Genomic DNA, 27,374 nt, shown 5'->3' on the forward strand with positions numbered 1-27,374 from the left:
CATGTGCGTGAGTGAAGTTTAGAAAGTTGATCTAGTAGCATAATTGCTGTTTGTACATGTCTGTTTTTGAATATGTAGTAAAAAACATTTTTATATGTTTGTTTATACACCTAGTTGTATCATATACAGGGTCTTTGACTTTCTATAATTTGATTATTTAATGAATAAGTACGTTACTAATAATAAAGTTGTGTGGTACTAACTTTGTGGTATTTAACACACTCATTGTTTTGTGGTTCATACAGTACTATAATCCACAGTCACCCACCTGTGTTAAACCTTGGGGTGGGGGGAGGGAGGTGGGTGGAGTGTGGTGTGTGTGTGTTAGACAATTTCCGGCATTACACCACACAATCTATTGAGGACATTCTTGGTGGGGTAGTGATGGACAAGGGAGTACACCACCAGCAGTCCATCCCGTTCCAACAAGTGACTCAAGGATAGGGTAGACTTTTAGTCCATGTTGTGTTATTTCAACGTTGGAGCACTAGCCACTCATTTCATCCAGGAGTCAACACTGAAGTGTTTTAACTTGAAAAGAAAAACAGCAAAAAAAGACGTGTAAAAGTTTAATTTCCCCTCCATAAGCTTCAGAAACACTGAATTGAAATGTACAGCATACCAAACTTGAATAGTCTTAAAACTAACCACTAGTTCCCTTTCTGGAGTAATCCAGTTTAGTCCATTTGAGAAATATCAGTGTCCAACATATTTGTGAGGCCGCATCTTCTCCTTTGTGACTTTAGGCAATTACTGTAGAAATGAAATCCCTCAAATGTGTCACCCAAGCGTAACCAAACGATATCCTCCCCTATATACAAACCAGGGAGTCCAAACAGCTGAAGGGGAAAGTCCAAAAAGTCATGCAAACCACTAGAATGTGCAGGCAGGGAAATTGAACAGTTGTCGGTAATTGCAACATCAAGAATCAACTGCATGCAGGCATTTTAAAATACTAAAATAGTCCCATATTTAACAAAAAAGCAATTTTGCTTTTCTAAAATAAAAAATCCTCACCTCTCCTTCAAATCCATATTTAAAAAACGACAGTAAAAGTGCATGATTCATTTGAAAGTACAATATGGGATTGAGATTCCAGTTATGGGTGTGTGGTAGGCCAGTACTTTGAGGCATTAAAAGGCCTACGTGTGGACTGTCCACAAATACTTTCCAAACTCCCTCAAATTAAATGTGCTCATTTTGTACTTTTTATAGAGTTAAAACAAAAAATACAACATTTTTTTGGGGGGTACAAAGGGCTGCGGATTAGATTTAGCTTGTAACGCTTATAATCTGTTATTGTTTGATCTAAAGGATCACATTTGCAGGTGGCTGTGCCTGGTTTTTCTGGTACCTTCATCCCAGGGCACAGATTTACGTATACGAGATAAAGCAGCGGTTTTTTCAAGGTCAACTTCAGCATATAACTGGTTTGTGGTGGACTGTGAAGCCGGACTTTGCGGTGTCTGGGGGTTGTCGGAGTCACAGCCACTTTCCAATTCTACCTGGATGTAGTTTAGCTGCTTGCCCTCAATGTCTGCTTGCCGGATGTCAAAGTTGAAGTATATGGGAGCACATGCCCGATTGATGAATGAATCTCGGCCAGAGGAATTCCTCTTTAGAGCATTGTGCCGTGAATTGTGGCAGTCATGTGCAGGTGAGGGGGGCTTCAGTACCAATTGGTGCTTTTCTTCAAATATAGATGGAGAAGAAGGTAGACTATCATCACTGAGCAGGGCAGACTGACGTTGAGCAAGGCTGTAACTTTGCGAGTCTGAGCTGCTGACAGAGGCCTTGCAGGTTCTTCTGGATCTTGAACCAGGAATGTTTTCATACCCCATCCTTTGGCTGTATGGTACCTCTCTGCGGTCATCACTGTCATAACCAGTGTCCCAAAATGTGCAACTTGAGTCTCTTTGGGTGGTTCTGCATTCAAGGGTCTCCCGTTCCTCCCTTTCAGGCTGGTGTCTTGGAGAACATGTCGGCCTAAGGTACTGCTCTTGAAATGACAGGTCTTCAGAAGGATATGCACCAGAATTGGATGATCTTTGCAGCACTGGTGTCAGTGTACCTTCTTTTCTTAGTGTCTGTACAGAAAATAAAGTGGAAAGAATAAACACGGATCAAACAAATTATTCATCGTTGCATGTACCAATTTTATTTTTTAAACTTTGTTTATTTCACTTGACAACGCACCAGAGACCAAAAGGAGCCACATGGCAACAGCAATAAAAAACAAGCAATATACATATTAAGCAGTACATCCTGAGTCAACTGAAGCATGCTGGGGGCAAGGCAGTAGACAAGGTATTAACTGTATCGAGGGGGACAACATTTACGGGGAACCTTCAGGGGAGGTCGAGAGAGAGTTTGACGGTGAAGCCATGGCAGACATATACTCCCGGAATTTCCACCAGATGTCTCTTGGCCTTGAATGTGGGTATTGCATTGCGTTCCAGGACTCCTCAGTATCATGAGCCCATGTGATTGTCCTGAGCTACTGTGTGTAGGTAGGCGCCCTAGGGCAGAGCCAACATAACAATATGCAGCGGACTGCCAACAGCATGCAGAGACCTAGCAGTTTCTTAGAGTCGCTGGCCAACTGAGGGAGGTCATGGAACAGGCAGTGCAGCGGGGTGGGGACAATAGTGTGTTCCAAAATGTCCAAAAGTGTGGAACAGATGTCCAACCAAAATTGGGTCAGGCGGGGACAGTACCATAGCATACGGATATAGGAAGCTTGATCCGTGCCACACCTGGGGCAACTGGGAGGGACGCTGCAGAACATGCAATGAAGTCTCATTGGTGTATGATGGTATCTGTGTAGCACCTTGAATTGGATTAATTTAAATTTAGTGTTGTAGGACACATCGTGGGTGCGGGCACACATTCGGGACCATCTCTCGTCAATGAGATTGACACCGAGATCATCCTCCCATTTGCTTTTCAGCTTGGTGAAGGGGGGGGCTGCTCTAGTCTGCAATAAGAAGTAAAGTCTTGACGCCTTACCCCTGAAGGAGAAGAAGGAGCAGAGCTCCGCAACTATAGGCTCGTCAGGCGGTAAGGCGGGGAAATCAGGGTATCTGGATTTGAGGTTCTCCCAGAGCGAGGCGTACTGTAGCCACACTGAGGGCCGGCGTTTGAGGGAGGGAGGGAGATCAGGCCACTCAATAGTTTCCCTGTACGTAGGCATCACGGAGTGTCAGAAAGACGGCATCCGCCCAGCACGATCCCACTGATTGTGGAATATGTGGGACATCAGGGAAGAAGTTCCATAATGGCAGGCCCCGTGGAATGGGTGAAGTGCGTCAACCATTGTCCAGAGTTTGGTCAAGGCTAAGGATGTACTAGCTACGGGGTCTGCGGAATCTGAGTCCGGGGGGATTGGCTTGATGATCAGGGAGCCAATCACTCGGTCACAGACCGTTAGGTTTCTCCAGGCAAACATGTGGGGGAGGGGGAATCAATGGTGTTAAAAACCAATGAGCGGTGAACTGAGATTGGGCTACCACCCAGTATCTGATGAAATCCGGGGCGCTGAACCCACCCAATTCCTTGGGGGCGGTAAGCGTAGACAGTTTGAGGCGGACTGCTCCTGAATATCAGAGGAAGGTTTTTCTTATACGGCATAGTGTTTGGAAAAAAGCGTCCCCAGGCCACACAGGCAGATTGGTGAATCGGTAAAGTAATTGAGGTAATACAACCATTTTAAGTATTCCAATTCTGCAAGCCAGTGAGATGGGGAGTCTGGCCCAGCTGGAGGTCTTTGCAGCCAGGTTAGTTAGGTAATTCTGGTAATTGTCCTCGCGCAGCTGCCCCTGTGACGGGCGACCACCACCCCCAGGTAAGTGACACTAGACGGAGACCGGTTGAACCCACATATGTCCAAGGGGGGTTGTGTGGAGTCTGTAAGTGGGAATAAGGCAGACTTGGAGCAGTTTACTTTCAAGCCAGATATGTCCCCAAAACGGGCAACATCTGCTAGTATAGCTAGTTTAGGGGCAAGGTTGGATTCAGGGGAATGGATGTACAGAAGGGCATCGTCAGCATAGAGGGAGATTATATCGGATTGGCCGGCTGTGCGCAATCCCCTATGCGAGTGTGACTGCCGTACCATGTCAGCGAAGGGCTCCATGGCTATGGTGAAAATGAGCGGGGAGAAGGGGCATCCTTGACGTGTGCCTCTGGATATCTGAAAGGCAGTGGAACACCTGTCCTCCGTGCGAACTCTGGCCGATGGAGCGGTGCAAAGCAGCTTTATCCAGGTTCAGAATTTAAGTCCGAACTTACATTTCTCGAGAACTCGCCATAGGTATTTCCACGAGACCGAGTCAAATGCCTTCTGCGTGTCCAGAGTGGCTGCTACCGCCTGTGTGGCCGGGCTGATCCTGTTGATCACATTGAAGAGCCTTCTTAAATTCAGGGATGTGGACCTACCCGGGACAAATCCCGCCTGGTCGGGGTGGATGATGTGGGGCATGTATGGGGCTAAGCGGTTGGCTAGCAGTTTAGCGTATATTTTAACATCACTGTTAATCAACGAGAGTGGTCGGTATGAGCCGCACTGAGTAGGGGGATTACCAGGTTTGAGGAGCACTCCCGGAGAGATGGGGGAAGTATCCCCCTATCGCATGATTCTTCCCATAGGGCCAGTAGGTGTGGGACCAGGTGAGACTTGTATCGTTTATAAAACTCCATGGTGAGCCCATCCGGACCAGGGGCCTTCCCTGACGCCAGCGACTCAATGGCCTCGATAAGTTCCTCCGAGGTGAAAGGCCTCTCCAGGAAGATGCTGGCGTCGGCTGACAGGACTGATAGGGGAATATTCTCTAAATAGGAGTCAATTTCTGGTATCTGGGGGCCATCGGCCTCAGAGTACAGGGAGGTGTAGAACGAGAGGAACTCAGAATTGATATCCTGTGGGGAGGTGGCGAGTGAGCCGTTCGGTCTCACTATGGCCGGAATATTGGGGGCTCTGAGTTCACGGCGCAGCAGTCTAGCTAGCATCCGACCGGGTCGCTCTCCCTCACCGACTGAGGGGAGTCCAGGAATTTAACCTCACGCTCGGCAAGGCCACGGAACCTGTCCAGCTCTGATCCCAGTGCCGCTAGAGTCGTTGGGGAGTGATCTTAAGCATATTGGGACTCGAGGACAGCCAGGGCGGATTCTCTAGTGGCAATATCTGCGCAGATTCCCTTCAGGATGCCACAACCTTTGGAAATGGCCATTCCTCTTGTGTGCGCCTTAAAGGATTCCCAGAGGACAGCTTTCGGTTGATACAGAGTTTGTGTTGATCTCAAAGAATTCCTCAATGGAGGATTCGAGTTCGGTCGTGAAGCCCTCGTCGAGAAGCGAATGAGGGCTCATCCTCCACTGCCTAGTTTTATTGACGTCCAGTCCCCAGTTTAAGGAAATAAGTACCGGTGAATGGTCTGATAGCGTCCTGGGGAGGATAGCCAGGTGAGACAGGCATCTGACCAGCATGTCCGTGTTCAGCCATCTGTCTATTCTAGAATGCAAATCGCGTACTGAAGAATAAAAGGAGTATGTACGAGAATCGGGGTTCATTAGACGCCAGGCATCCACTAGTGCCAGACGGGGAAGCGTAAGGACAGTATAGGCTGCTTTGGATAGTTGGCAAGGCCTAGAGCCCGATCTATCTAGGGTGACATCCAGTATTGTGTTAAAATCACCTCCCCATAAAATAGGAATAAGGGGGTAGCCTTCAAGTAGAGAGGCCAGGTGTAGGTAGAAATCGGGGTCGTCGACATTGGGGCCATATATATTCAGGATGGCTACCTCCTGGTGTTGCTATTTGCCAATGATCAGTACATGTCTGCCAAGAGGATCTATGTGGGAGTGATGACATGTGAACTTCAGGCTCTTGTGTTTTTAACGTGAGAGTGCCACGGCTTTGAGTGGAATAGTTGGTATAGTATCTCTGGGGTCCCCATTGCTTAGCAAAACGCTCACATTGCTCTGAGCGAGCATGGGTTTCTTGTAAACATAAGATTTTAACCCAGTGGTGTTCAGCATGCAGCTGTATCTGCCGCATCTTTTTGTAACTGCCCAACCCCCGGACATTCCTGCTCATAAAGGTCAGGTCGGTATTAGCCATACCTCTGAGGGTATTGATTGTATTTCTGCAAAGGGGCTATCAGCAAAGTTGAGCGAACTGGATGTATGTGGTCCCCTATCTATATGTACAAGATGTTCTGCTGTGGTGCATGTGGCACCTCCGGCGGCTGTCAATGCTTTTTTAACCATAACATCCCATCCCCCCTCCCTCACCCACATTCCTCCCCCAATCAGAGGGACGAAACCCAAACAGAACCATAACAACCACGAACTTCTAGGCATCAACGCCTGGGGGTCTGTTAGAAAGCCGGGCGATGGTGCACCAGACTGGGGAGAGTGTGAGGAGATTATGCAATACAATAGGATTAACCAGAGCATTCGAAGTAGGTACGAGGTGCAGAGGGGCCATGGCAGAAAGGAGGACAAGTGGGACCATAGGGATGTAGCCACGGACCCTGACGCACCATCGAGGACAAAATGTAGACCCAGGTCAGGATCCCGAGGTCTAGTCACCGGGGTCCCAGCTGTAGTAATAGTATAGTTACCAAACTGGGATCCCATCAGGAAGTCTTACGACTCTGAACACAATGAGACAGTGTGGCGAACAGGGCCACATTTGCGGAGGATTAATGGAGCAACATGAACAAAACAGCAACCAATGAACTTCATGTGATGGGTGGCCATCATAGGGGGGCCTCGCCAATGGTGGTCCCATATGTGGCTTAAGTGCAGCAATAACCATAGTAGACGTGAATCTCGTATTGACGGTGAGTGGATCAACCGGGAATGTGTTTGTCTATGAATTTTGAGGCCTCTTCTGGAATAGTGAAGAAGAAGGTTTGGTTGGAGTGTTCGATCCTTAGCTTTGCGGGAAAGAGCATGGAGTATTTAACTCCCAAGTCTCGAAGTCTTTACCGCCAGGAAGGTTTTGCGCTCTTGTTGCACAGCAACGGAAAAATCTGGGTACAGGTGTATCCTCGCTGCTCCAAGAAGTAGCTCCCCCTTGGCCCTGGCCACTCGTAGGAGGGCGTCCCGATTGCGGAAGTTTAGGATTCTGGCTATGATGGGATGAGGTGGTGCCCCAGGTCTGGGCTTCGCCGTCAGGGAGCGGTGAGCCCTTTCCACTGCAAATTGTGCCGAGAGCTTAGGGTTATCAAGGAGTGTTAGAAGGATGCGTTCCACATAATCCTCCATGGGCTCCTTGATGTTGTCCTCGGGTACGCCGACAATGCAGAGGTTATTCCGCCTAGAGCGAGATCGTCATTTTTCTTCTCCACTGCCGAGACCCGACTGGTGAGAGTAGTCACAGCGGCGTGTAGGGAACCCAGGTCATCCTCCGCAGTACCAACCCTTGTTTCGATCTCGGCAACCCTGCTGTCCGTTGTTTCGATATAAACTTTATAGATGAGATGGTGCCATTCATATCGTCCAATTTAGTATGCAGCGTGGTGAAGCCTTCGCGCATGTACTCCAGCATTTCCTGCAAGTCATCAGGGGTTAAGGATTTCGAGAAGGTTGGTGGTTCCTCTGGGGGCTCGGTCAGAGGCCTGGAGGGTGTTTTGGCGAACATGTTTAGTGAGCTTTGCTTCTTCCCATCCCCAGCTCTCTTGGTCATGGTGACGAATAGAGTATGATTCCCAGGATCCTAAAAGGAAACAGCGATCAGGGATATCAAGTTCCATGTTGATGGATGCCCTGGGAGGGGTTGACAAGGATAACGATAAGGTACGCTGGGTGCAGCGTTAGGGTGATCTCTCTCGTGGTCCAGTAAGGCCCAAGGCGTGCCACACGCAGCCGTAGGGGAGCTTCGGTGTGATGATGCCAAAGGGCGCTGCTTCACTAAAGTGGTACAGGAAGAAATGGCTCGGATCGATGGCAGATGGGGTCCACAAGAGTCAGCCCAATGAGGCACAAGGTATGGTCAACTCAGTCACTGTGGGGAGGGCAATACAGGTGCCAAGGGGGGACTCAACCCCTAGGTAGGAGGGTGTAGAGAGCTTATACAGTGCAGCGCAACCAGAGGATTGTGAGGTTGGGCCAGCGGATTTAATTAGGCACAGTGAGGCAGCGGGGACCCACAGGATCTAACTCAACAGTTCCTGGTGATTAGTACAGTGGCTGGTGAGGCCCCGCAAGTTAGCCCAGTCGTGTAACTGCCCAGCTGTGAGGGCAAGGAGAGCCAAATGTCCATAGCACATGAGTGGAGGCGTGCAGTAGGGTGTTTTTCCAGTGTGTCGCCCAGCGCAGGCTCGAGATCCACAGCAAATGTACTTGGGATCACCCAATATGCGTACAGGGGAGCGGGACGCCAGCAGGAGAGAACAATGGTGCCGTGTGGGCTAGGCACAATCAAAGTAGGCGCCCTCAAGGACCACGGGCGCGGATCTCTGCACCAGGGGCCCAGCGCCAGCCCGGACCGTCCAGATCAGGCCAAGGCACAGCCGTGACAGCAGGGGTGAAGGATGTGGGCTGCGAGGCACGCAAGCGGCAGACTAGGGTGGCCGCAAGGACCGCGGGAGCCGATCACACCCATCCCCCCGCTCCCCCTACCTTGCAGCAGTCCAGATCCAGCGTTCATGAGAAGGGGGCGGCAGGAGGAGAGGAGAGACCAGGTGCAGGCAGTAGGGTCAGCAGCGGCACACAGGCAAGCGGCGCAGGGAATCCGAAGCCTCTGGATGCCGCAGATGCAGGAGGCAGCGGCCTCACACGGAAGGGGCCAGAAGTCCAAGGTAGTCTGTAGTATGGTGGCGAGAGGAGCAGGGGGCAACCCCGTCAGCCACAGCAGCCCGGCGCCCCTCCCCCACAGCAGGCCACAGCGCCGCGCCCTCAGGTAGTCGAGAGAGCCGCGGTCTTTGGAGCCGCGGGGCAGGGAGAGCAGGCAGCAGCAGCCCCAGCTCGATCCGGAGGCACAGCTCGGCGCCCAGGGCGCGTTCAACCCCGAAATTTTGCAGGGATGCAGCAGAGAGGTTCCTGAAGAGGCACCAGCAGTGTTATAGGGATTAGGCGGAGTTGTAAGTGCACAAGCGAGGATTATTCGCTCTCCCCGTCCGGAGCGTTACACTTAGGCGGCCATCTTGCTTCGGTGCAACAGCGCCCCCCCGCATGTCCCATCTTTGATGAAGACAAACAAGGGATTACCCTTATATTTTAGCAAAGCTAAACAGATGGCTTGCAAGTAGGGGAAGATTGAGTAAGTAATGTATACAGTTATATTTAAGGTGCAAAGTAGGTGTTAGTAAACCTGTCAGCCCACTTTATATGTGGAAGGAATTATTTAGGCAATAATGCCACCTCCTGACTCAGTTGGTAGCACTTTAACAATTGCAACAGGATGTTCCTATCCCATTGTGGCATGGCACAGAAGGCATGAGCACCACAGGATGACTGCATATCGCATCCAGAGTAAAAAGCTCATCAGTCAAACCACCCCCTCTCCTTCCCTCCAACCACCATGAACATGGCACAATGGAAACAGACAAGGCAGTTGTATGAATAAGCCTTTCATCCAGGTCCATGAATAGTCCATGAGAAAATTCAAGAGACCGGCATATGCCAGAGGGCTGGCAAAGCAGACTGGTAATGACAAAGTTTAATTTAGGGATGGCAGTTGTGGTGCAGGGGATGTGGGTGAGTGTTGTTCTGGAAGCAGGGTGACAGCCGAGCAGTCAACCGCTTCCTCAGAATGTGGGCCTTGACTTGACGATATAGCCAGTGATCAGAGCAACAGGATTGTCTCCCCTCAACTTTTACCCCACCTTTTCCCCCTGCACCCACAGTTTCCAATTTAAAGAGCAAAAAAAGCACCACTGCTAGAATCAAACATGCAAAGCAAATTTGAACTATTGAAATTTGTAAGAGGTCTGAAATGAGAGCCGGACCCAAGGTTGCCATGTTTTCATAAAAAGATAAAACGTTACAAGGCAAATTGTTGGGACAATGCCTCCGACCCTATGTTAATGAGAGGTTTATCTGCCTATAAACCAAAACTAAGGATCTGTCCATCAGGATGTCAATAACTGCAAAACCATAATTGTGTCCAAAACATCCTAATCCCGACCATCGCGCTATAAACAAATGAAAATGTGCAGGGAAAATATCATTAGCTGGCCAAAAAATGTTCACAACTAAAATAAGTATAATTCCAACAAACATACTTTCCAAGGAGGCAGTCCTTGGTTCCAGAGGGTGGATTTCCTCCCCTGGATTCTCAATTGTAAGAAGAATAGTCACTTGCATAAAACAGTTCCTTGGTATCTCGCTTGGACTCCCACGAATGCTGTTTAGGCAACCAAGTCTTTAATGGCATCTTTAATGCAACTTTCTCTGTGGCCCCGATAGCAATGTCTTTTCTTTAAGATCAAAATTTCCAGGGTTGAATACAATCTTTTTTGGGGTTTGCAAGTTGCCCGGTTTACTCTCAGTTAGGAAATATTTCCTAATATGTGTAATTTTCCCTCCAGTTGTGCACACACCCCCCACCCCCCATCTTTTTGCTGTGGTCTGACCATCCGAGCCTGACTTTTTCCAGTGGAGACCAGCCTTCTGCTTGGCTTTTGCTCCTTTTGTTATGGGGAAACTGACATGCCCTTAAGACAGTCAGTACTAGGAGACTGTTTCCCTTAGTCTTTCACTTTGTTGCTATTCTTTAGCAACATTTTATCAGTGCACCAAGTACCTTACAGTACAAGTGTGCTGGGGTTCCTTTTTCATTCTTAAGGCCCTAGACACGCTCAAAGGATTTTTCAGTGAATGTGCCTTGGACAGCGCTGGTGGCAGCTGTTACTCTTCATGTATTTTTAACTTTTTTCTATGGTCCAAACCGTGTTTACCGCGTTTGGCCCAGGACAGTGGCAGTGCCTAAAATGGCCATACCACAAGGTCCTTTGTTTTGTCTTTTGGCCATCTTGTCACTTTGCATTCCCCAGGTCGAGCACACCTGGTAGATTCCTTATTTGGTAATGCAGTCCCCCAAACAAACCAAAGCTTGTGCGGGCTTCTGCATGCATTGTGTGTGCCTCCAGGATGTGGGCTGTACTGTCTAGTTCCAATACACATCCAGGGTGCCAGGATGTCTGGTGTGATGAGAATGACTGGGAACAATGGTCCGTGATTGGTCCACGTCTGGGATGGCTGTATGTGAGCAGCTCTCTCATTGGGTCCTCTTTGTTTTGGCGCAAAGGAGATTATGGATAAGAGAAAGCATCTTGTACCCATTCCAGGTCGATCTCTTCAGTTTACAATGAACTTAAGAAAGGAGCCAAGTATCCTGAAACCAAGAAGCAGAGCAGAGGAACCGCTGGTGACTGTGGGATATATTGAACCACTTAATGCATTGCCCCACATCACTGTGCTGCATTGGTGCAAGAAACAGCAAAATGGCTGCGCTGACTCCTGTGCGCGCCAGGATCTCAAAAGAGCGTTTTTACAACTATCAGAAAAATGGCTGCACCACCCTGCCACACACACACACTTCAGGCTGGGGGGGGACAGAGTACACACTGCAGGAATGTGCAGTGTGCTCTGCAACATTTAACATGGAATTAAGTAATAGGCATCATTGCCTTGCTGAAAACCCCCAAAATTCCATATTAAATGAAACTTTTTCACTCTTTGCAAAAGCTGCCTTGACGCTAATTCCATCCATTCATTCATTCACTTTGAAACCACTGTGATTAAAACGGCCATGTCATGCCCAGGATCATCCATTGTGTCTCAGCAAAACCGGGCCTAATTCCTGAATGACAGCCCCTGTCAAAAGTAACTTTGAAAAAGTAACCAAGAACTCTCATTTTACTTGCACGGGAAAGCGTGCATATTTCTCCACAATGTATCAAACATTAGCTGTCTTCAAAAGAATTTCAACTATCTGAGCCTAGTCAGTTTCATATACCAGTGTTCAGATAAAACTCATGCATTCAAAGAAAAATGACTTTAGCTGTAAGGACATTGTGGAAATCTGAGCGAGCTGCCCAAAACCGAATTAAAGAAAGAAATGTCAGTTTGCACCACGTGTGAAAATAGGCTACTTACAAAATAAGGAAAAATGAATGCTGTGTTTTAAAACAATACACTGGTAAATGCAAGTTTTACTCGTCTTTAAAAATGTAAAGGGATTTGTTACTGTTGAGACTATATAACAGGGATTATTTAATGCCATAGGCTTGTTTTAATTCTGGTTTTAAGAGCATAAGTGAAAGATGTCAGGGTGGCTTGAGTTACAAAGTTGAAAAACAGGTTTTCTGCTTGGAGGAGGGCTCTCTCTCTTAGCAACTCCCTGATAATTACAGGGTTGGACAGACTTCCGTCTCTATTGAGCCCATGGACAATGGATCTCCCAGGGCAAGGAAGTTGGAAGTGTGACAGGGTAATACAATCAAGCTGAAACCCCCCCATCCTGCTTTGAAGGAAATGGCAGCTGTCAGCTGACAAGAAAAAAATGGGCCAGCCCCTGCCATTTGCTTTTAAAGAGTATTTCATGAAGAAACTTTAAAGACTTCTATCGCTGCAGCAAGACTTTGAAAAATTTCAAAACTTGCCAGTTTAATATTGATCGTGTGTGCTTTATTTTGAATCTTGGTAGAATGTCTTGACACACTCTAGACAGCAATGGTGAAATAGTGAGGATTAAAAGAAAAGTATAAATGTTGCAAACATACATTTTTGTACATACATCACTCATGACAGTACCCACATATGTATAAAATTATGGAATTTTAGACTGAACTTTTCATGCCTAAAATGATGAAAAAGTAGTAGGTCTCACAAATTGCAGGATTTGACGGCTTTACTTTACATACAATATATGACCTGATTATGCAATTTATTAAGGTGCTAGCATTGTACAAGTGCCTAAATACTGATATGACAGATTTTTGGCACAAAGGTCTGTGGGAACTCTTACCTCATAAAAATACAACCTCCTAAACTGGGTACTGCCCAGGGGATGCAGTTAACATTGATTGCCCAATCCAGTTGTTTAAAGGTGTGCTTAGCTAAGCCAGCCCAGCAATAAAGGCAATGATGTCACTATGCTCTATATAAAGGGTCCCCGACATTCCCAATTTCCTGCACGGCGTCCTGTCTGTTCCTGTCTTCTTGCAACTATCCATCTAGAATTCAGAATCCTGGTTAATTTCAGGCAGGAATGAGCATTTTTGCAAAGTTTTACACGTGTTATTTTTACTATCAATTGTTTTAAACCTTCCATTCATTTTCGTATTGTATGCTTTTGCTCAATCTATTGCTTATAACTTTTCAGTGTTGCTCCAGTAAAGATGTGTACTGATTTAGGGATTTTTGCACACATTCATTGTTTTTTGTTCAGCCATTTCCGAGTGTCATTTTAACCTTGCAAGGGTTCAAATCCATTTTTCTCTCTTGTTTGGGTAGGGAAGGTTGGATTTGAATTTTGTTTCCTATTCCTCATTCCTGATTACCTGCTGCTTCCTTATATCTATTTAGAATAGATTATTTGTAGGTTGAGGAATATTGCAGGAGGAAATCCTAACTTGAGTGCTGGGCTTTCCAAAAGCCAAAAGTGTTTCTATTCTCGGGTGTTTTTTATCTGTGTTGTTAAAGGGTTAATTTAAGTGCCTTGTTCACATTCCTATTTGTTATTGTCACCCCATTGGTGATTGCTGCCCAATATTAAAAAGTATATGATTTCTTGAATTTTAAATAAATAAATATTGCCTTCATCAACTAGCCTGGTTCCTGGTCCATCGTGACACAGCTGGACAGATCAACACAGCTAAAGGATACCAGTATTGAATAACTAGATTATATTCTGTGGTGAAAAACTGTGTTCTTGTTTTGATTTATACATGTGACCAAGTGGTCTATTTTTAAATATGTTTTGTACTGAATAACTTGTGATATATTTTTGTTACACCCAACCATTTCATCTTTAATATATGTTGACTAAGATGATTTTCAAATCTTACCTGGGTTCAGGCTACCTCTACAACTTGTAGTGTAACATCAAACGGTAGCTTGTTGCGGAATCCCTCCTTTTTGCATTTGTTATATAGTCCTTTCCCAACAAGCACCCAACATAAACAAGAGGATATCTATAATTGTGCTCGTTGAGTATTTAACTGATACCCAAATGTTAGGGCTGATATCTCCGACAAGGAAGACTCCTACGAGGGGAGGGTCAGGGAATTAGATCCACTAAAATACCAACTTCCAAGGGACCAGTTTGTCAAATTTGGTGGGGAACTCAAGCAAATAAAGCCAAAAAAGAGTATTCTGAAGACCTCTACCCAGTTAGGGCAGTGGGGGGGATACTGCGCCAATCCTGGGAGCAGGGAAGAGTCCGAAGACTCTGAGCGCCCCAGGAGTAGGGAAACTAGGCCCCAACATTCTGCAAGCCCTTCTCAAGCTCGCAGAATCAAGGAGTGCCTAGAGGATCAAGAAGCCACCTCCAGTAGCAGCGCCTCTGAGTCTGAGGACGAGTGGCATCAGGTGACTAAAACAAAGAAGGCAAACAAACTTAAGAGAGCTATAAAAAAAGATCCAATTAGGCAGATCAAGGCCATTAGGAGTGTTATAACTCCATATCATAAAAATGCTAAGTACTCTGTCTGGGAACACCTACAATTATATGAGTAAATGATGGATACTTTTCATATGAAGGACAGCCAGAATCGCATAGAGTATGTGAAATGAACATTCTCCTGTGAATACTCCAGCTTATTTGCGGGACTGGAGGATCAGAACCACTCAAGATGGTCCACCTACAGGGCGGCCATCTTAAAACATTTCTCTGCCCACAGAAACCCCCAAGAGGCCCGCAAGGCGGCCTACAATCTGCAGTGCAGGGAAAATCAGGCCCCACAAGAATTTGTGCAGGAGCTCAAACACGCACAGATAGTCAGGAGTTCATCACCACCTTCATTCATGCCCTCCCAAAATATACAACGACCGAGCTGGTGAGGGACTTTCATGAGAAAAGATCACTGGACTGGGTCATAAAGCATGCAACCAGCATTTATGAGGTACAAAAACCGGCGGATAATAAAAATCCAAACGAAAACACTAAACAAGCCAACACCCCTGCTGCTGCTAAGGTGGCAGAGGTGAAGGTTGCCCCCATTCTAGATCTGGAGATGGGGGGCCTAAAAATATACCTGTACCAAATCCATCCAATCAAAGACCCAGAAGGCCCTCGGACCAATCCCAGACAGGTGGTAGTCAGGGAGGTAGTCCCACAAATGGGACCTCTAACTCCCCCGATTACATTAGTCCCCGATACAAGGGTAACAGACACATCCTGGGGTATGTATGGACTCCCCCAACCCAAGGGGGAGATCCAACCAGGTAGGTACTGCCCCAGGAAACTTCCCTCCTAACTTTCTCCAAGAGGGCAGCAATCCCCCAAATGCCGGGTTTAGTTTCTTTCCCCGGTACCCACAAAACCCCAACCTGCAGGACAACCCTCCTTTCCCCGCGTTCAGGAGCCCAGACAGCCCAATCCGGGAGAGGGGAGGCCAAGGGTGGAGGGTTACCAAAATTCTCCATACCATAACCCTGGGTACTATGGGAGAAGGGATAGTTACCCTTCCCGTGAGTCAACCAGGGTTGACCAGCCCAGGTCCAGAATCTGTCCCAAGATCTGGGTCGCATGTTGAGGGCTCAACAGAACCCTCAGACGAACATGGTGGCTCAGAACCCCACAAACCAAGGGTCTGGTACTCCAGAACAATGACGGGGAGAGCACCTCGACAAAGCAGCGATTCCAGGGGAGGTGGGACGGGGTAAGGGAGGTGTAAAGCCCTAGAGGAAGCTTCCTTCCTCACTCGTGGTAAACCCCTGGACACCCAGGAACCGGAACTAAACTCTCCTGCCCCAAAAGTCTGCAACCCAGGGAACAGAGGGTGGGTAGGAGAAATAAAGAACCCAAAAAGGCCCATTTTGTGGAGGAAATCAGTGTTCACCAATTTGAAGGGGAAGAATCCTTAGAGGATTCTGGGAAAAAAGATCTCCTTGAGGGATGGGGGGGGGAACTCCTCACTAAGAAAAATGGGTCCCAAGAGATCCAAATGAAGACTGGGTGAATGTGGGGACAGTCAGAATCGCCCATCATTGAACCCCAGAATGAGCATGAAGGAAACCACACTGTCCAAACCAAGTCTGGGGACTGCCTCCAAAAAAGGGGGGGGCGGCCCATAATCAGAAAAGGGGGAGCCCAAAACTCCCCACATATCCCAATGTCAAATTCTTCTTTCAGATCCCCAAACTCCAACACAGAATCATGACCAAACTACCCATGTATCGGTGTCGAAAATCAGGAAATTGACCAACCAACTTGCCCAAAATGCACATTCTCTTTGCCCCCTTGAGGAGAAGGAGGGAAGATTTTATGCCCCGGTCGAAGTACAAGGGCAGTGTACATTTTCGGCACTGGTGGGCACTGGATCCCAAGCCACTCTTCTGTCAAAGAGGGCCTTTGATCAGCTGAATTCAGGATTGGGGGGGGGGGGAGATACCAGATCCCTCTCACCCCTCTTCCTGGACAACTTCAGAACTTCGATGGGAATTAAATTCCTGTCGAGGGGATTTGGAAACAAAAATTGGGCGACATAAGGTGAAACACCACGTCATAGTCGTAACTCCAGAGGGCACACCCTGTCTACTAGGGAATGACATCCTGCGAAGGTTGTCCCCCTTAATAGACTGTGTGAACAAGGTCCTCTGGACCCAGACTAGCAGGCCGATAAAATTAAAACCGTGTCAACCAGGTTAGTTTAAATGGCACATGATTGAACAAAAACCTGATCACATTGAGTTTCATTTCTAGAATAACCAAGTACCTGACGTGACAGTAATTGCTGTAGGGTAACAAACTGGTGATGGGAACTCCTCTCCATTTCTGAAAATCAACCTTCCAGTTTCAAGTGGCATTCCACTTACTTTGAAATAATATACCAATTCACAATCTGAAAATCCCAATTCCATAGTCAAAAAGGATGAGAAACCAGCTCAAAGTTTAGCTGACATTCAGAAAATTAGAGAACAGTTATTCATCCTTATTCAGTTAAATGAGGGGAAGAAATCTGTTCTCGCCCGAGTGTGCGAGAACTACGGTAAGAGCTTCATAAGTGAAGCCATGTTCCGGAAACTCCCAAAAGATCCAGCCATTCCCACATTTAAATTGATTAATGGGAAATGGACCTGGAAACTCACAATTCCAAACATCTCCTGCCTAGCAGGGGTATGCTCAAAATTTCTATAGGCAACAGAAGCATGGTACATAATTGTTGGGTCGTGCGAGATGTCCCTGCTGCATTCTATTTAGGCAGTGTCATTCTCAATTATTTTGCCATTAATTTGGACCTGATAAATCACAGAGCCTGGTCCCGATTAGGGGGCAATCCCATGGACTTTGAGGTTTCAGAAAAAGCATTTTGGTGAGCCCAATTGCTGATGTATGCAGTTGAAGTTCAAATTGGAGGAGGTCACCATCCCAGGACGGACACGACTATTCCCACTTGAATTAAAAGAGGATAGAAACTGCAAAATCCTGATGCATATGTTCACCTCAACGCCCATCTCCAAAAGCAAGGGTTGAGGTTAAACCCAACACCATTAGTCAATGTAGAAAACAACACCATTCCAATATTGATAGATAACAGCGACCTTAGGAGTATCACTCTGGGCGCAGGCACCATTATTGGAATGCCGGCTGATGACAACATTTTGCCATAGATCAAGGTAATAAACTGATGGGACCAATCCCCAATGACTGTTTTGACAGTGATAGTGCCAATGACATATCACCAGAAAGGATCTTCACCCGGCAAGGGGGGGGGGGAATTTCCTGGTGTACTCTTCCTGCCCTTACGGTGAGGAAGAGGTGACCTGTGACATCAGGCAGAATGAAGTGATCTTCCAGGTCCACAAGGACCGCCTCCCTTGCCTAAAACCCCCTGTCCAGGTCAATACTTTAACCAAGGACCTCTCCACTCAGCTGGAGTAGCCCGCTGAAATAGCTAAACTGGAAGTCTTTCCAGGCTTCAGGCAAATGGTTGAAGAGCGAGTCAACCTAGCTGATGCCTGCAAGACCCCGGACCAAAAGCAAAAACACGTTTTCTTAGATTTTCAAGATCTCTTTGCGGTGGACTCATGACTGGTCGCACCGAAATCCATACAAAAACAATTCCCACGGACCCTGGTATGACTCCAGTGTTTGAAGCAATACCGCTTGCCTCTCGCATCCATGGAGTCCCTGAACGAAATAATCAAAAACCTTGAGTCCCGTGGGATAATCCGTCCAGTCCACAGCACCTTCAATAATCCGGTGGTCGGGATTTTAAAACCCAACGTCCAGTGGAGACTCTGTGCTGACCTAAGGGAGCTGAACAAACGGCTCCACATGTCCCAATGGCCTCTCCCCTACATTGACCAGGGGCTGGCCCAGATCCAAGGGTCAAAGGTATACACTGCCATTGACCTGACCAATGGGTACTGGACCGTACCCGTCAGTAGGGAGGACCAATACAAGCTGGTCTTTACCTTCGGGGGCAGCATTACACATGGACCCGGACTCCCTTCGGATACATCAACTCTGGCAACCAATTTAACATCTTCTTACATAAGGCCATGCTTGTCTTGGGTAAAAGGGGTAACCTGGCCTATGTAGATGATGTCCTGATCAAAAGCTCAATGTGGAGAAACACATAGCGGAAATCCGTTATGTTATGACACAGTTGAGGTTTCCCGGAGCAAAACTATCCTTCCAAAAGGCACAGTGGTGCAGGACCCGTGTCAATTTCCTGGGGCATGAGAACTCCCGAGGGTCTCTGTCCCCAGGAAAAGAAAGTGGAAGCACTCCTAAAACTGAAAGACCCCACAACTATGCATGAGCTTAGGAGCCTCCTTAGACTGACTAATTACATTAGGAAGCTCATTGAGGATGAGACAGAGATCACAAGACCCCTTATCCATCTGTTGAAGGGGGGGGGGTCAAGAACAAGCCGAGGCAGTAAAGCAACTCAAAAGAAGCCTCTCACAAGCGCCTTGTCTAGCTTATGCTGTCAAAAACAACAAGTTCTTCTTGGAGACAGGGTTCTCGAATACATGCTTGACAGCAGTATTATATCAAAAGCATGACAAGGTCAATAAAGTCATCTCATATGAAAGTAAGACTTTATTCTCTGTGGAGGAAAAATGCAACGATTGTGAGAAGGCACTCCTGGCAATGGTATGGGCATTGAAAAATTACCGACAAGTCATCCAGGGTAAACACATCATAGTGGAGACTCCACACCAGCGTTTGAAATATCTTCAAAGTGATAGAATCCGGGCTGGAAATGTGAGTAATTCCAGAATTACTTCCTGGATTCTGTCAATGCAAGGCTTTCCTGTGGAGGTCAGATATGGCCAAAACAAAAAGAGTCCCCTTGTGCAAGGTCTGGCTGACTTGCATGATTGTGCCAGAGAAAACTGTCTTGAAGACGAAAGTCTTAAATCCCAGGACAACATGGAGGCGTACCTCAATTCCCTGCACAAAGTCTATGAAGAAGAGAAGTGCGCGGGAATGCCAACAGTTTATGTGGACGGGTGCTCCTACCATTGGACAAAAACAGGGAAAAGGAACTGGTGGGCGGCATGGGGAATGCTTGAGTGAATGATGCCCTGCAACCCTCCGCTAGGTACAAAATAGGTCCCCGTAGTAGTCAGGTGGCAGAGTTGATGGCAGTTCATCAAGCCATCCTCACTGCTGTCCAACACCAACTCCATTGGAAAACTAGAGGCATGCTATGTGTTAATAATAAACCACTTAAACCTGGCAAACTGATCCAAAATATTGATGATCTGGTCACCTCTAGTGGGATGACCATCTATTGGAAAAAGATTAAGGGTCATTCCAGAATAGAGGGGCCAGATAAAACTGGAAACGACCTAGTTGATCAACTGGCCAAGAGCCATCCAGGGGGATCTCCTCGAGATCGAGTCCCTGTTGGGGGAAATCCAGGTCACTGCTATCACTAGGTCCCAGACTAATGCTCACAATGAACTCTCAATTGCCCAATGGCGTAAGGAGACCCCAGATGCGGATTTAATCACGGCACAAAAAGGGGAATCCAATTATTGGTAAATTTTATCAACACATTGAAAACCCTGAGAACTTTCCCGTGATGGGTACCGATTACATTGGGAAAGAGGACCTCAGGGTGTTGATGAAATGTCCAAAAAAGTTCAGAATCCAAGACAGTTTGTTGGTAAGGAGATCCATATCTGGCTGTGACCAGTGGGTGGTCCCTACCTCATTCCGAAGCCTGATGCTAAGTCACGCCCATGATGCGGCCATAGGCGGTGATCGGGGGTTTCACACTACTTTAGAAATCTTGCGAGAGTTTACCTACTGGCCACACATGGGGCCGGACCTCGACTGTTAGGCAGAAACCTGTGCAGTTCCCACTGGGACCACTGCAAAAGATTTAGGACTACAGGTGTTTGGCAGTAAACCGACTTGGTAGCAGTCTGTACCACACAGATTCACTTGGTAGCTGTGGCTGAGCAGTCAGACTTCCCTCAAGAAGAGTTAGGCAGTATACAGAGTATTCACAATAGGTCAAGAGAACACAATAGAACAAGTAAACACTGACCAGGGCTTGGTGTAAAAGAGATAAATATTTATTTAAAACCACATCTAGAAAAACGCACAGACACTAATAGTAAGCAATTCAAAAACACGGTCACTAAAAGATATACACTCCCTTAGAAGAATATTAGACAAGTCTTAAGTAAAGCCCCACTAATTTTCAGACAGCGGTGAGCGCTTAACGCAGATGGCACTGTAATAATTCGTTTTAAAAGGGAGGGAAAAAGCAGAGAATAAATTGAAACAGATCCCAACACTTTTTCATGAACACAACGAGAGAGGAAGGCAAAGTAACACCGTGAATTTAGAGTCAGTAGGCCGGATCCGCTTTAAGAGGATCAAAATGAAATGTGTCCAAGGTCAAACGGTTGCAGTGCACATAAGTCTTGTAACGGTTCAAAAAGGAGTTGGACCAAAGAAAGGGACCAGCTAGAGGGTCAAGGCAGCCAGCCCAGTAAAGAAGGTTAAGGGGTTATTATTACCTTGTAGCAATCTTTAGAAAGGGAGGCCTGGCGGACACGGTACCTTAAAGTGGTGAGAATACTCCAGCGGGGGCAGTTGTTCCTGGCAGCGGATGCAAGTCGGTGCTTCGTCCGGGGGAAGAGAGGATCTCGTCGGGGAGGAAGACAGGAGTCAGTTGCACTGCCAGGGAAGAAACCGGCCGCGGAGTTTCTCAGGTACAAGGAGCGGTCCGTTGATTTGCGGTCCAGTGTTAAGTGGCTATCCGGCTGCCGGGGTGCTTGGCACGGGCAATTCGACCACAAACCGGTCTGGAGTGCGAAGAGAAGAAGGTAAACTGGTTGTGCCCACCAGTCAGGGGAAGAAGCCTCTCCAGCCGGGAGATCTTCTCTGTCGTCGGGAAGTGGTGAGTCGGTTCCGCAGGGCTCCACCGGTGGTGTCGTTGCGATAGGTCAGCTCAGCTACTCCCTCGTCGGATTCTCAGGTCCTGTGGCGACTTCTGAAGTTCCAGTCCCCAAAGCCCTGCTTTTATGCAGCATACCCCCATTCACATAGCCTAGCTGTCAAACAAACATGCTAAGTGGTGAGGCGGCCGGCTCACCACTTGGGCCAATCACACAAGAGTGCGACTTGAGTTACCAAGGTAACTCGGTCCAGGGTGCCTAAATCCCTCCCACACCCCCTGTGGTACCCAGACAGAGTGGCACCACTTTTGGAGGCTTCTGTGGAGAAGCCCGCCAAAAAGTGGAACAAAGGGCTCGACTTGGGTTGGAGACACAGAAGAGAACACAAACGCCATTTTAGAATAGAGTCCTGGCAAAAAATACCAACCAGCGAATTAATATTAATTAAATAAACCGGCGGTATGTTCGAGGCTATGAGAATTAAATAATTAAAGTTGGTAGACTCGAACAATGGGAAAATCCCATAGGGATATATTCGCGGTTGAATATAAAAAGTAGTATCCACTGCCACCAGCCAAAACTCGATCAGGGGGGACGGAGACGTGCCCCTCGAGTAACAGACCCCGGGGCAATCGAATTGCCCCGACCAGTACGTCGACAATATGATGGTTTGTACCGGTTTCGGTTAATAATTTGGGACTAGTAAAGCCAATGGTGACTTTGCCCTGGGAGACAGTAGTCAGTCAGTCAGTCAGTCAGTCCCAGGGTATGGAGTCTATGGTGGGGTGTCACTATGACACCCCTGTGTCACTGCACGGAGGGTGCTTTGTAACACACATAGTAAAAACACATGAGACCCTATGGAGTAAAGGACCCCATAGCCCATAAAACACATTAACAGTCAAAGGAACACCATAAATCATGTCCAAGAGTGGGTGAAAAAGAGTCTCACTCTTGGCAGGAGAAAAAAACAAACTCCAGAAATCCAGCAAAGCTGCTGGGGACTCACTAGGTTAGGAAATTCAGCCTAAAGAGAATTCTCCCTAACATCAACCAATACTTCAAGGGGTGTCTTGTGTGTGCACAATTTCAGCCAGCTTCACTCACACACCGATCTCCCCTCCAGAAGAGGGGGGGGAGGACACTGCCTTGGTCAGATTTACAAGTAGATTTCATCAGGCCCGTGATTCGCTCCTCTAAGGGGAACAAGTACATGTTAACCGTAACATGCTTGTTTACCAAATGGGTGGAATGTCTCCCAGCCCCAAATATCAAGGCAGAAACAGCAGCTGCCTTGATGATCAATCACATCTTCTCGCGTTTTGGCCTACCCCAAAGGATTGAGTCAGACCGAGGTAGTCACTTCACCAGCGAAGTGATGTCTAAGATGTGGGAGACACCCACATCACTGTGCTGCATGGTGCAAGAAGAAGCAAAATGGCTGCGCTGACTCATGTGCGCACCAGGATCTCAAAATTGCGTTTTTTTCAACCACCAGAAAAATGGCTGCATCACCCTGCCACACATATTTCTGGCGGGGGGAACAGAGTACACACTGCAGGAATGTGCCAGTATACTCTGCAACATTTAACATGGAATTAAGTAAATAGGCAGCATTGGTTTGCTGAAAAACCCCAAAATTCCCTTTTAAAATGAAACTTTTTCACTCTTTGTAAAAGCTGCTTTGACGTCAATTCCATCCATTCATTTTGAAACCACTGTGATTAAAAAGGCCATGCCATGCCCAGAATCATCCACTGTGTCTAAGCAAAACCGGGCCTAATTCCTGAATAACAGCCCCTGTCAAAAGTAACTTTGAAAAAGTAACCAAGAACTCTGCTTTTACTCGCACAGGAAAGTGCGCATATTTCTCCACAATGCATCAAGCATTAGCGGTCTTCAAAACAATTTCAACTATCTGTGCCTAGTCAGTTTCATATGCCAGTGTTCAGATAAAACTCATGCATTCAGAGAAAAATTACTTTAGCTGCAAGGACATTGTGGAAATCTGAGTGAGCTGCCCAAAACCGAATTAAAGAAATGTCAGTATGCACCACGTGTGAAAGTAGGCGGTTTACAAAATTAGGAAAAATGAATGCTGTGTTTTAAAACAGTACACTGCTAAATAAAAGTTTTACTTGTCTTTAGAAATGTAAATGGATTTGTTACTGTTGAGACTATATAACAGGGATTATTTAATGCCATAGGCTGGATTTAAGAGCATAAGTGAAAGATGTTAAACCCAGGGTGGCTTCAGTTACCAAGTTGAAAAACAGGCTTTTGTCTTGGAGGGGGGCGCCCTCTCTCTGAGCAGCTCCTGGCAACTCCCTGATAATTACATGGTTGGACAGACTTTCGGCTCTAGTGAGCCCATGGACAATGGAGCTCCCAGGGCAAGGACGTTGGAAGTCTGAAAGGGCAATAAAATCTACAACCAAGCTGAAACCCCCCAATCCTGCTTTGAAGGTAATGCCAGTTGGGGTCAGCTGACAAGAAAAGAAAATGGTCCAGCCCCTGCCATTTGCTTTTAAAGAGTATTTCATGAAGAAACTTTAAAGACTTCTATCGCTGCAGCAAGACTTTGAAAAATTGTGAAAACTTCCCAGTTTAAAATTGATCGTGTGTGCTTTATTTTGAATCTTGGTAGAATGTCTTGACACACTCTAGACAGCAATGGTGAAATGGTGATGATTTAAAGAAAAGTATAAATGTTGCAAACATACATTTTTGTACATACATCCCTCATGACCGTACCCACATATGTATAAAATTATGGAATTTTAGACTGAACTTTTCATGCCTAAAATGAAAAAGTAGTAACCAGCCAAAATAAGGTCTCACAGATTGCAGGATTGGACGGCTGTACTTTACATACCATACATGACCTGACACAGCAATTTATTAAGGTGCCAGCATTGTACAAGTGCTTAAACACCGATATTCGATTTTTGGCAAAAAGGTCTGTGGGAAGTCTTACCTCATAAAAATACAACCTCCTAAACTGGAGAGGCCGCTAACATGGATTGCCCAATCCAGTTTTTTTTAAAGGCATGCTTAGCTAAGCCAGCCCAGCAATATAGTCAATGGTGTCACTATGCTCTATATGCTCTATATAAAGGGTCCCTGACAACAAACTCAGGACACACCGATTCCTGACCGATTCCTGATTTCCTGCCCGGCGTCCTGTCTGTTCCTGTCTTCTTGCAATTATCCATCTAGAATTCAGAATCCAACTACAAGGCCAAGCATTGCTGCTCCTACCTTAGGGTCCCCTGCAAAACAAGCAGTGCTGACACCATTCCAAGCAAGGCCTCAAATTCTGAAAACCACTAAATCTATCGGGAAAGGAGAAAACTAGTATTTTTGGCGTCCTGATCCAGCCTGGCTTGCTGCCACTCACTGCATGCTGCTGTTATCCTACCCTGATCTGTAGTATCCAGTAGCCAGAAGTGCTACCCAGTAACAAGTCTATACCCGCCGATTTTGTCCGGCTGTCTTGCGTTAGACCAGATCCATGTGGTGATCCAGAGCGCTGACTGTCCAAAATCCAAATTAACTGTGGACTGTGAGTATCAATAGGAACCATAGAACCATAGCATAACTTGCCTTGTCCTATCCCAATCTCTGAACCATCCTATCCTTACCTTAATAACTTGTAACATTGTCAGAATACTTATTGCAACCCTGTCATTGATTTATCTTGCTAAATGCCATTTCTTTAGTCATTTTTATCTTGTCTTGTAAATCCTAAACTATCAATCCTATTACAAGTGATCGGACTGGTTCCGCCAGGGCAGGCGCTGGGGAACTAGGGTTGAACTCATGAATCAACCCTGGAGCTTACTGTGTCCCTCTTTGGTATTCTAGCCTGAATGCTATAGTATAGAGTAAAACTATTTTTGTTCAAATTTATTTTCTTTCTGTTTTCACTACCCGATTTTTCCGAAAATGCCTCTTATTCTACATTGCACATCTCTCTCAGTTTAATAGCTTGAGACTTAATTTCACCTCAAGATTGTAACCCAGATCTATAGCTACACCCTGCCCCAACCATCAAATCAGTGTATTTCACCCGTTTTTATCAAAAACCGTTTGGTTAATTTCAGGCGGGAATGAGCGTTTTTGCAAAGTTTCACACGTGTTATTTTTACTATCAATTGTTTTAAACCTTCCATTCATTTTTTTAATTGTATGCTTTTGCTCAATCTATTGCTTATGATAGCTTGTAACTTTCCAGTGTTGCTCCAGTAAAGATGTGTACTGATTTAGGGATTTTTGCACACATTCATTGTTTTCTTCAGCCATTTCAGAGTGTCATTTTAACCTTGCAAAAGATTCAAATCCGTTTTCCTCTCTTGTTTGGGGAGGGAAGGTTGGATTTGAATTTTGTTTCTTATTCCTCACGCCTGATTACCTGCTGCTTCCTTATATCTATTTAGAATTGATTATTTGTGGGTTGAGGAATATTGCAGGGGGAAATCCTAACTTGAGTGCTATCTTTCCAAAAGCGTTTCTATTCTCGGGTGTTTTTTAACTGTGTTGCAAAATGGTTAATTTAAGTGCCTTGTTCACATTCCTATTTGTTATTGTTACCCCATTGGTGAACGCTGCCCCATAAGTAAATGATTCCTTGAATTTTAAATAAATAAATAAATATTGCCTTTATCAAGCAGCCTGGTTCATCGTGACCCGGGGTATTTGAAAAAGGGGTGCGATATGAGTGGTTTATCTCTCAAATATTGAATCTATATATATAACAAAATATGCATTTCAGTTGTGTGCTGCATACTAGGCTGAGACCAGAGTGTATCGCCTGATTGAAATACTTAAGATGACCCACTGTAAGGTTTGGCACCCTGCACCCGCTGTCTTCCCGTTGTACCCCCTGTTTCTGTTTGATCCTTGATGGTCTGCAAAGGCACTTCGACCCATTGGAATAGTGGGACTAACTATTCTCGGCACCTCCAATTTAACCTGTAAGCGAGCCTTCTCTAAGTGATCCTGGACCACCCAGTGAACTGACCAGCTTGCAGAGGACCTTTGTCCTGGAACCGCCGTTGTCTCAAGTTGACACTTGGCATTTGGAGACTGTAAGCTCTGGGTATAAGACACTCTCCCGCCGAGTTTCGTACACCTAGGATTCCTAGGTCTGGAATTAGGAGAGTACACCTGAACCAGAGCATACACGGTCATAGTGTCTCCCAGATGTGGTGACAAACTTCGTGGATACCTTGCTGCTGTGCCCCTCTGTGCCCGCAAAACCGCTGTTGTGGAATTGGCGTGATCCCTTCATCGGGAGTGGTGAAATAGCCACTGTACCACCACAGAATCATCCCTGAAACGCAGCCCCTGAAAGCCGCAGAACTGCAGGATTTGAACCTGCGACTGAAGTGGGCTCGACTGCCAAAGTTTGGTCCGTAGTGCGCCAAGCGTCGCTGAGTACTTGCAACCCTTACTAGTGGCCCCTGGCGCATCCATTCGTTTTTACACGAGTGTCCCCTGAGGGCCTCTTTTCTTTATCAAGGTAGCCTGTGCTACCAAGCTATTCCCAACTCTTGGATCCTGTTCTGCCCTCTTGGGGAGACCCTCCTTGAATAGTGGGAACCTATTCTTCACTGCCTCACCCACCTGCCCGAGTCACTACAGCCCCTGCAAGAGACACAGTTTTGGCTCAACCGCACGATCGCACACGAAAATACTTTTGAGCACAAGGCTCCACACATCTTGGGGATTGGAATGCCTCTCAGTTAGGGTTTGAACAGTGAAGGACTGTCTAAACGAGATTTGCACTGTATGCTCCCTTTCTCTGCAGGTTGTGGACCCTT

At 46.6% G+C, this 27,374-nt stretch overlaps 1 protein-coding gene across 3 annotated transcripts in view; it reads right to left on the bottom strand.

Moving 5' to 3' along the window:
- Positions 1–556: 556 nt before the first annotated feature.
- Positions 557–27,374, bottom strand: part of LOC138569637 (fibroblast growth factor receptor substrate 2-like) — a 385,144-nt gene continuing 358,326 nt past the window's right edge. For all 3 annotated transcript variants that reach the window (XM_069647780.1, XM_069647779.1, XM_069647782.1), the window contains exon 6: positions 557–2,087. In XM_069647780.1, coding sequence (XP_069503881.1) covers positions 1,317–2,087 — 771 coding nt within the window. In that variant the 3' untranslated portion in view covers positions 557–1,316. The remainder of the gene's footprint in view (positions 2,088–27,374) is intronic.

Source organism: Ambystoma mexicanum, chromosome 2q, assembly GCF_040938575.1.
Source record: "Ambystoma mexicanum isolate Mex_15411 chromosome 2q, UKY_AmexF1_1, whole genome shotgun sequence".
NCBI classification, from domain to species: domain Eukaryota; kingdom Metazoa; phylum Chordata; class Amphibia; order Caudata; family Ambystomatidae; genus Ambystoma; species Ambystoma mexicanum.